Source organism: Dromiciops gliroides, chromosome 6 (assembly GCF_019393635.1).
Source record: "Dromiciops gliroides isolate mDroGli1 chromosome 6, mDroGli1.pri, whole genome shotgun sequence".
Classification (NCBI taxonomy): domain Eukaryota; kingdom Metazoa; phylum Chordata; class Mammalia; order Microbiotheria; family Microbiotheriidae; genus Dromiciops; species Dromiciops gliroides.
The window spans coordinates 3,876,396-3,887,846 of NC_057866.1; the positions used below are offsets into that span (position 1 = coordinate 3,876,396).

The 11,451-nt window shown below is 39.6% G+C and overlaps 1 protein-coding gene across 1 annotated transcript; it reads right to left on the minus strand.

Moving 5' to 3' along the window:
* Nucleotides 1-6,864: 6,864 nt before the first annotated feature.
* On the minus strand, nt 6,865-7,815 carry LOC122731762 (mas-related G-protein coupled receptor member X1-like). Its single transcript, XM_043972039.1, has one exon. The coding sequence runs from the start codon at nt 7,813-7,815 to the stop codon at nt 6,865-6,867; it is 951 nt and encodes a 316-aa protein (XP_043827974.1).
* Nucleotides 7,816-11,451: the final 3,636 nt, after the last annotated feature.

Sequence of the window (11,451 nt, forward strand, 5' to 3'; positions counted from 1 at the left end):
GACGGTACTTAGGACTTTTGGGGGATTAGGAATGAATTTGGTCATAGTGCTTTGGGGATTTATAAAGCTTAGACGCATTGTACACCAATTTAGTTTTGATAAATTCCAGTTTTTAAAGATATATTTTTGCTTTAAGGTTGAATAAAGAGATACCTGTCATTTTAGAGGTTTCCTTTTTAAAAATCTTAACAGTATTCTATTTTTTTCTAGTTACATGTAAAGATAGTTTTCAATATTAGTTTTTATAAGATTTTGAGTTCCAAATTTTTCTCTCTACTTCCATTTCCTCCCCCTTTTCCAAGACAGCAACCAATCTGATATAGCTTATATGGGTACATTAATGTTAAACATATTTCTACATTAGTTATGTTGTGAAAGAAGAATCAGAACAAAAGGTAACAACCTTAAGAAAGGAAAGAAAACCAAGAACAAAAAAGTGAAAGTAGTCTGCTTCATTCTGCATTCAGATTCCATAGTTCCTTTTCTGGGTATGTATAGCATTTTCCATCATGAGTTCTTTGGGATTGTTTTGCATCATTGTATTGCTGAGAAGGGCTAAGTCTATCAGAGATGATCATCACACAATGTTGTGTACAATGGTAGTACTCATTTCACTTAGCTAAGAGCCAGGTTCTCTTGTACTGAATAAAACTGTTCTTTTATGTCTAATCAGAATGTGAGGGTGAATGCAATTATTTACAGAGGAATACCTAAGGACCCCCATCAACCATTTCCCCAGTGACAATGATAAAGGGGATTGCCCCTTCTGATTTTGTCAAAGTACCATCCATCTTTCCCTTTTCCCTTTCTTCCTTGCATTCTCTCCCCTCATGAATTCCAGTTAGAAACCCTCAATGAAGTGTTTGTTATAGCCGTTAGTGATTCATTGACAAGAACAAACTCTCAAGAATCAAAAAGGGGAATATGATAAATTATTACTAATAAACAGTAGCTTGGGGAAATTCAGAGGCTCTCCCCTTCTTCCTCTTCTTTTTTTTTTTTTTTGGTAAGGCAATTGGGATTAAGTGACTTGCCCAGGGTCACACAGCTAGTAAGTGTTAAGTGTCTGAGGCCGGATTTGAACTCAGTTACTCCTGAATCCAGGGCCGGTGCTCTATCCACTGCACCACCTAGCTGCCCCTATTTATTTATTTTTTAAATTTAGTTTGCAGCATTTGTTTAGATAAAATTTCCAATTTCCAATTTCCAATTTTTTTCCCTCCCTCCCCCCTCCCCTAGCCAGCAGGTATTCTTATATAGGTTATATATATATATATATATGTTGAGGGTGCAGAGCACCCCAGAAGTTCTCTGGGGCCCACCAAGGAATCTTCTCTTTGAGAAACTAAACCAGAGGACAGATTGGCCTAGAGAGATAAGTGGAACCAAATCATACTGAGTTAGCTTCAGGACCTCCATCTTTCATTCTGATCTCCCTTACTCCTGGGGAGATAACTTTGGGTGTGGCTGTGGCCTTTGTGTCCTGAAGAGAGAGATAGCTTGAGAGATCCGTAGCCACCCCTCGCCCAATTCCTCCAGTCACTACCAGTGGGGGATGGTCCTCCACTCCTCACCCAACTCCTCTAGCTACCACCAGTGGGGGATGGTCCTCCCTCACTAAAGGAACTTTCCACAGGCAGATGGTCACACCCCCATCAGTCCTTTATAAAAGTACCTGCCGGTCTCCTGCTTGAGGAGATTGGTACCTCAGAGCCACATGCTTTGTTCCATACCTATCTCCCCATGAGAAGTACAAGGATTTCTTTCATGGTTTCCCTTCCCTCCCCCCTTCCCTTCCCTCGCCCCTAAATAAACTACCATCTTATTCTAACTGCTTTTGTGTGCAAGAGGGTGTAATTCTTTAAAGAGGAATTCCCAAGAACCCCTACTCCTAACCCAAACCCCATACCCCATTTTCCCCCAAAACATATATATATATACATATACATATGTATATATATATAAATAACATTAAACATATTTCTGCATTAGTCATGTTATATGAGAAGAATCAGAGCAAAAAGGAAAAATCTCAAAAAAGAAAAACAACAGCACCCAAAACAAAAGAAATAGTATGGTCCAATCAGTTACCATATTCCACAGTTCCTTTTTTTTTTCTGGATTTGGAGAGCCTTTTCCATCATAAGTCCTTTGTAACTTTCTTGTACGGTGAGATTGGTGAGAAGAATCTAAAGACTTGAATTCTTATCAACCAGAAGGCTTGAGCTCTTATCAATTGTTAACTGGAGATTTGGGACTAACACAACTAACACTATCAACAGAAGCCTAGGAAAACAAAAGCCAGAGACCCTAAATAGCCACCAATAACTGGAATGTTTAAATTGGCATTGCTGGATGACAGAAACAAACTGCAAAGTAGAAACCACATCTTAAAGTAAAAAGATGTCAAACAGAGAGACCCTTTGGCTCTGACAAGTTGAAGCATGTCTTTATGATCCTGTGCAGAAGGACCAAATGTGTCCTTAGGTTCACCTTATGATATTTAAACCCCCAACACACTCCCCGTGAGAAAGATACTCACCTTGGGGGACATTTTAGGACCCCAAGAATGCCAAATTAGGACGTGAACTTCACACAAGGAGAAGATTAAGATAATGAGAAAATAACTTACTTTTCTCACAATATATATAACCATTTTCCTCTCCCTATCTGAGATACCTTTCTCCTGTTGGGTCATTCTCCCTGTGGTCATCCACTCTTCTAATAAAACTGGAAATGGAGTCACTGAGTCTTGTAATTCTTTGGGATGCCTCATGATCAATTTGATCAATTATATCCACCCCCACTTCAGAACCCCACAGAAGCAAATACAGGAAATGCTGATGGCTTTGGAACTTCATTGACCATCTCTCAGAGTATCCAAAGCTATGCCGAATAGATTTGTTCCACATGTGCAGCTCACATCCAACTTTCCCCTAGGTTACATATCACTGACATAAAAATAGATTATTTCATATTCAAAGTTATAATTACTATTTGTGAATTTCCCTCTATCCTATTTTTATTCACTACTGTCCTCAGCCTCTCTTTTTACCCTTTCTCTGTTACCTTATCCTCTCCCCTTCCCCTCCTATTCCTTGTTCTACCCACCCCTCTAAGCTTTCCTACCTTATCCTCTCCACTACCTTCCTCAATCTTAATCAACACACCCTTCTAAAAGTCCCTCCCTTATCATTTCCCCTCATTCTCTTATTTATTTTTAAGTTTAGAAGATTTTCAAATGCCCTTTTAGATGTATATGTTGTTCCTTCCCTCTTTAACTCAGATCCAATGAGAGTATGGTTCCAACACTACCAGATCTCCACCCCCACCTGCTTCCTTGGTATTGATTCTTCCTTTCATGCCCCATTTTTATGAGATAATTGTTCCTTTTTTACTTTTCGCTCCCCAATTTTGTTTTTTAGAATCACACCATCATTCTCACGTTGGCCACAACCTTTCTTTCAAACTATCCTTATAATGATGACAACCATATTAATAGTGATTACATTTTCATATAAAGAAGTAAACTAGGGGGCAGCTAGGTGTTGCAGTGGATAGAGCACCAGCCCTGGAGTCAGGAAGACCTGAATTCAAATCTGGATTCAGACACTTGACACTTACTAGCTGTGTGACCCTGGGCAAGTCACTTAACCCCAATTGCTTCACACACACAAAAAGAAATAAAGACATAAACTGTTTGACCTTAATTAGTCCCTTTTATTTAGACTTTAATGTTTTCCTTATGTTTCTTCTGGATCTTCCATATCAATTTTTCCATTTAGTTCTGGTCTTTTTTTCACAAGTACCTGAAAGTCTTTCAGTTCATTAAATGCCCCCTTTTTTTAAAATTAAGGATTAGATTCAATTTTGCTGGTAAATTAAAGTAGAAAATGGATAGCAGAATGCATTAAAATCAGAATTCAATAATATGTTGTTTATAAGAGACACATTCAAGGATATGAGATACAAGAGTTAAAATGGAGGGTTGTAGTAAAATTTATTATGCTTCAGTTTATGCAAAAAAGGTAGTGGTAACAAATAGCATAGAGAAAGTTAAGGCTACAAGAGGTTTAATTAAAAGACATAAACAGGGTAACTATATTTTGATAAAAGATACTACAGACAATGAAGTAATCTCAATACTGAACCTATATGCACACAATACAATAACATCTAAATTTTTAAAAGAAAAGTTAAATGAATTACAGGTTGAAATAAATAGAAATCCTATAACAGTGGGTACTTTAAACTTCCTTTTCAGCAACAGATAAATCTAACCAAAAATAAATAAGAAAGAAGTCAAAGAAGTGAATAGAATTTTAAATAAGCTAGATGTGATAGATATCTGGAGAGAACTGAATGAAAATAAAAAACAATTCTTTTGTCAGCAGTTTATATTGACCATATATTTGTATACAAAAATTTTACACTTAAAACCAAAAAAGCAGAAATAGTAAACATTTCCTTTTTGGATAACAGTGCAATAAACTTATAATTAATAGGGAACCACAGAAACATAGATGAAAAACAAATTGGAGCACTTGACACTTACTAGCAGTGTGAACCTGGGCAGGTCACTTAACCCTCATTGCCCCACAAAAAACCACACCAACAAAACAAACAAATTGGAGATTAAACAACCTAATCCTAAAGAGTGAGTGGGTTAAATAACAAGTCTTAGATACAATGATTTCTTTAAAGAGAGTAGCAATAATGAGATAATTTATCAAAACCTATGGGATACAGAAAAATAAGGATCAAGGGAAAATGTACATTTTTAAATGCTTGCACCAATAAAATAGAGAAAGAGCAGACCAATGAATTAGGTATGCAATTAAAAAAGTAGAAAAAGAACAAACTAAAAACTTTTATTTAAGTACTAAATTGGAAAGCCTAAAAGTTAAAGTTGAGATTAATAAAATTGAGTGCAAAAAAATCATTGAATTTATAAACAAAACTAGGAGTTGGTCTTATGAAAAACCCAATAAAGCAGATAAACTATTGGTTAATTTGTTTTAAAAAGGAGAAGAGGGGGCAGCTAGGTGGCGCAGTGGATAAAGCACTGGCCCTGGAGTCAGGAGGACTTGAGTTCAAATCCGACCTCAAACACTAGCTGTGTGACTGGGCAAGTCACTTAACCCCAATTGCCTCACCCCAAAACCAAAAAAATGAAAGAGAAGAAAACCAAATCACAAATATATAAAAAAGAAAGATGATCCACTAGTAAAGATTAAATTAAATGAATTATATGGAGTTATTTTGCCCAGTTATATGTGAATAAATTAAACATTTAAGTGAAATGGAAGAATACTTATAAAACTATAAATTTCTTAAATTAGCAGAAGAGGGAATACACAGCTAAATGCACCTATTTTATTTTTTTTAAATTTTATTTATTTATTTATTTATTTATTTATTTTTCCCCAGGGTCACATGGCTAAAAAGTGTCAAGTGTGTGAGCCTGGATTTGAACTCAAGTATTCCTAAATCCAAGGCCAGTGCTTTATCTACTGTGCCACCTAGCTGCAAAACACTTACTTTAGAAAAAGAAATTCAACAGGCCATAAATCAGCTTTGTAAGAGAAAAACACCAGGGACACATGAATTTTACAAGTGAATTCTATCAAACATTGGAAGATCAACTAATTCAATGATAAATAGATTATTTGGAATAATAGGCAAAGAAGGGTTCCTACTAAACTTCTTTTGGGAAATAAATATGATGCTTCTCTCTAAACCAGGAAGAGTAGAAACAGAGAAAGAAATTCATAGACCAATTTCATTAATGAATTTGGATAAAAAAATCCTAAATAAAATATTAGCTAAAAGATTGCAACAATATGTTATAAAGGTTATATATTATGACCAAGTGGTATTTATACCAGAAATGCATGGATGGTTTCACATAAGGAAAACTATGAACATGATTGATTATAGAAATAATAAACATTTTGAAAAATTGAATGATTACATCATTCTGTGCCAGACCTATGGGACCTGAAACTACTGAGGGAAGAGTGAGCAGTACAGGAATCAAATGGAGGCTGAATGATATGGATATTCTTCAGGAGATTGTTGTTCAAGGTGTGTGTGTGAGTGTGTTTTGTAGTGTGTCTTGAGTAAGTATGTTGTGATGTGTGTGGTGTGTGAGGTGAGTGCCCTTTCCCTGCTTTGGTTTCATTAGGGTGAGCCCTGTCATGTAACACACTTGCAATACTTTCCCATACACAAGGACCTTTTCAGGAACTGGGTCATGCAGAGTGAAAGAGACATTGGAATAGAGAGTTACAGAAACATAGAGACACAGAGATTCAAAGAGAATGAGACCTGGACAGATTGGAAACCACAGGGATGCTGAGTCCTACTCTTGACCTTTAGAGGCAAAGAAATCTTTAGCTCAGCTTTTATGATGGGAGTGGGAGGGGGAAAAGGTGGGGAATGGAGGGGACACAGAGCTGAGCTGGAATCTCCTCTTGTTTTTCAGCCAAGTGACTTTGTGACTCCATCTAGGGTTTTCTTGGAAAAGATACTGGAGTGGCTTGCCATTTCTTTGGTTAGCTTATTTTACAGATGAAGAAACTGAGGCAAATGGTTCAGTGACTTGTCCATGATTACACAGCTGATAAATGTCTCAGGTGAGATTTGATCTGAGGCCCTAGAGTTCTATCCTTTGTACTGCCCATCTGCTTGGCATATGCTAGGTGCCTAATAAATGCTTGTTGATCACTTACAATTCAGACTCCAGGCACCAACATAAAAGATGGTAGGGGGAATCTTAGTTTCCCTCCCAGGGAGGTTAGAAGGGGGCTGCAACTGCACTTGGGACAGAGGGTTTATTTCAATGGGTCCTGTGTCTTAACCTCAGAATGAGGTCTCTGAGCTGTTGGTGTGGGGGTTGTCCCTCAAAACACCTTCCAACTCCTGCTCATTTCCCAGGGCCCTCTGGAGGATCACCTTGAGGGACTCTCTCCTTCTATGCCTTTGTCTGCCCAGGAAGAAGTAAATGATGGGGTTCACACTGCTGTTCACACAGGCCATGAGATGAGCAAGCCAATAATGCATGGAAATTCTGCTCAAGTATTCTATGAAAAACCTGATCTCCAAGGGCAGGCCACAGACCAGGAACACAAGGACAGTGAGCAGGACCAGGAGGTAGAGCCTGGGAGGGTGCCTGCGCTGGGAGCTGCACTGGACCCTCAGCAGCAGAGTCAAGCTGGACACGCAGAGGACACAGGTGAGGAGGACGAACCACACGAATTCAATGATGAATAAGATGTGAATGAAATATTGATATTTAATAAGAAAATAAACGATAAAATATGCTACCCAGAACAGACCATGCAGAGTCCAGAGGACAGCGCACACAGCAGCAGACATGCGCTTGGGGCGGTGACATCTGTACCAAATAGGGAAGAGCACAGATAGACAGCGCTCGGTGCTGATCACGGCCAACAGGTTTAAAACCACAGCGTAGGACATAAGTTTGATGTAGAGAACTACCTCATATGAGAAGGAATTATCTAAATACTTAACCAATCGATGTATGGAGATCAGAAAGGAGCAACAAAGGAGGAGGGTGTCGGCTGCAGCCAGATTGAGGATGTAGACAGAGAAGGGTGTCCTCTGAATGTGGAAGCCCAGAAGCCACAGGACAATGCCATTCCCCACCATCCCAACCAGGGAAATGGCCAGAGAGAGAATATCCATCCAACCCGCTAATTCATCCCCAGAAACTGAACTCCCATTTGTGCTTCTATCTGTTGTGATGTCATTGACATATTCCGGCTCCCCAGATGTGGGGGACACGGCCATGGTGGTTGGTCTCAGCCTCAGGAAGCCCTGCTCTTCTCAGAAGCTCTGGAGACACAAAGACAAGTAAGAGCATCAGGGACTTTTCAAAAAATTTACTCCCCCCTTTCTCAGGAGTTAGAGCCTCCTCTTCCCCCCTCCCTTTCTCTTGGCGACCACTAGGTGGCGCCACAGTGCACACTCACTGGGCCTAGAGTGAGAAATGAATTTAAAAAATCCAATCTCAGACACTTATTGAGAGAAACGTTTATTTCTCTCATATTAATAACCTACTTTTCAATGAAGATGAAGGTTTTCTCTTTCTATTTCCTCATTCAGAAACCAGCTCCCTGTAGGTTATTCAGTCGGTCCCTGAAGGACATTGCTGATGAATGAGATTGCCCAAATGCTTGGGGCACATGCTTTTTGACCTTGGGTGGGACCTCACCCAACTGGAAGACCTTAGAAAGACAATCCGATGTAGGTGGAATTCTTACCCCACCATGGTTCATTGTTCATTGACTGGGTTCAGCTAGCTGGAGGTAGCTGAACCTCATCATGCCCTCAGCAGGGGGAGCTGCAGGCTTTCAGCCCACCTCCTTGTCCACCCCACCTCATTGATTGTTAACTAATCAGAGTTGATTTCCACCCTCAGGCACTCCCTCTTTTCCAAAGACTTTTTAAGCATTGGATGTTTTTCAGGGGTGCATCATTGGCTTTCATGAGGGGCACTGACCTCAATCTATTAATTATTTATTAGCCACAGTTACTAAATTGATTATTAATTAACCATAAATTATGTTTCTCAGACTTTTCATCTATCACACTACCTGTGTGACCCTGGACAAGTCACTTAACAGCTGTCTCTCTCAGGTTCCACAATTGTAACATGAGGCCATTAATGGCACCAACCTCACAGGGTCCTTCAGAGACCCTGTGTTGAGAATAATATTTGTAAAGTGTTTAACACTGTGCCTGACATATCGTAGGCCCTTACACAAAGCTTGCTTCCTTCTCCCCTTTCCCCCTTTCTCTTGTCATGATGAGAGCATGTGGTATAGAGATGATGTCTGGGGGTGCTCTAGGCTCTCCTGTCTTCTCTGACCACACTCCAACTTACCCTTCATTTTTTTCTCTCTTTTGCTCTTCCTTTAGTACATGGGGCTTTGGCTACTCCTACAGCCTCTGTGGAGAGGCCTTAGGGTGGGCCAAAGCACTTAATTCAGTGCAACGTACATTTATTTATCCATCTAATATATGTGTGCATGCATTTCTTTATGTACTCCTTTATAATTCATAAATTCATTCATTCATTTATTTATATTTTAAATTTTATATCAATAACTTTTTCTTTCACATAATTTTTGTTGTTCAATTTGCAGTCCTTCACATAGAGTCAATTATTTAAAATCAAAGTATAAAAAAAGAAAAGGAAAAATACTTTAGCACAGCTATCATATGAACTAACTCCAGCAGGTTAGGACACAGTGTGCCACACCCTGGCACTCACCTGTAGAAAGGAGGGAAGGAAATGCAACCATCTCTTCACTGGTTTTCTGTGCCAAAGTGCAATAAACACTTGCTGAATACTGCTTCTTTTGAGACACTGGGCCCAGAATAATTTCCACCCTTGGGAATACAAAGACAAGGAAACTGTCCCTGCCTTGAAGTAGCTGATGCTCTAGTCAGAGTGGTCAGAGAGGAGGAGGCAGCAGCATCAGGTGCTCACCTCAAACCAGGTCATTGACCAGCACAGAACATGACTAAGTACAGGTGTCAGGACTGTTGATTGCTGTGCCTCCAGCTCCTCTTCCTTGAGAAATGATGTTTTAGGGACAGATGTCTGTGAGAGGGTGGGTCTGTTCATCCAGACTGAGAATAGGAGACAATCAAGGAGATATGGGATCCACTGAGCCAGAGGCTGGGCCTGGAGGATAAGCAACAAGAATTTTCACACCTTTGGGGTGTAGGGGCTTCAGAAGCACCCCAAAGAAAACTATCTCTGCTGGGGACCGTACTGAAAAGTGTCTGAAGGTTGGGGGCTGCTCCTTGCCTCAAAGCGGGGGGAAAAACATTGGAATAAAGCAGCAGAAACTTCTATGCCCCCACCCATCCCCCAGACTGACCAGTTTTCCAGCTGTGCACATGGAGGGCATCAATGTAAATTTATAAAGAAAGGGTTCAACTCACAGAGAAATCTTCAGCAGGTCCAAGGATGACAAAGAATTACAAACAACCTTTAGAAAGAGAACTTCCCTTTCTCCTCTCTAGGTTCCTGGTGACTCCAGTGTCTGGTCCTGTAGTTGGTGCCTGTATCTGTTGTCAGAAATCTCCTGGGCAGACACTGGGCAGATGAAAGGTGGGCTTGGAGCAGGATGCAGGACAGTTCCTTTCTTACCCTCATATTTCCTTCCCTCTTCTCCCAATCCCATGGGCCTAGCAAAAGAGATTTTCTGTTTGCTTTCAGGTTTATGAGTTTCCCAAACACTGGCCTCAGAAGTGGAACTCCCCAAAGCCTTCAGGCTCAGATAAAGCTTCATTAATGGTGCTTCTCTGGTAAAGACTTCAATTCTCTGTAAACACCAACCTGTACAGCAGAGCATTACAGGAATTACTCATTTGGCCCATTATCTCCAATCCACTGGTCTTTCCCATTATCCTTGGATACTTATCAGTCATGGTTCCTTCAATTTAAGGAAGAAATGTCCACTGTGGGCTACCTGGGTTCATTAGCTCCCTTTCTTGCTCTCAGAATTTATTTGAAAGTGAAATTGGGTATTCTCCTGTTGGTCCATCTTTCCATGTAGATCCAAGAGACTCAGATTTCCCTGGGCTACAGGTGGGTATAGGGGTGAGGCTTGGATTGGCAGGAGCCCTGGATTTTAAGGTTCTAATAAGGATAAAGTATGTTCACTTATGAAAACTCACACACATATATGCTTATTAATTCACAAGATATTATATTGTTACACAACATATATAATTATATTGAACATATAGGAATGCACACATATATTCATACAATATATTATGCATAGTCATATCCACTTTCATACATTCATATACTTCCATTTATGTCGGGCACCCTTAACTTAGGTTCCATGAATAATTTTTGGGTGCTCTATAAAGTTGGGGGGGGCATTTACCTTTATTTTCACTAACCTCTAGTTGAATAGCAGTATTTTTTTCCATCAAGAAATTATTCTTAAGAGGAGGAATCCATAGGCATTATTGGACTAGAGAAAAATATCCATAAGACAAAGATGCACATGTATATTCACGTGTAAGCATCTTTATGTACATAGGTCCACATATAACTATAGTACTATTATTTATATACATGCTACACACTTGTATACATCTACTACTGAATATATGTATTCTTGGGCTATCTAGGTGGTGCAGTGGATAAAGCACAGGTCCTGGATTCAGGAGGACCTGAGTTCAAATCCAGCCTCAGACACTTGACACTGACTAGTTGTGTGACCCTGGGCAAGACACTTAACCCTCATTGCCCCTCAAAAAAAGCAGAAACAAAAACCAGATATTTCTATTATCGTAGTCATCCAGATTTGAAAACTTAGTGCCATCTTTGATTCCTCCCTCCACCTCACTCCTAGATCAAATAAGTTGCCAACTTCATTCAATTCTGAATGTATG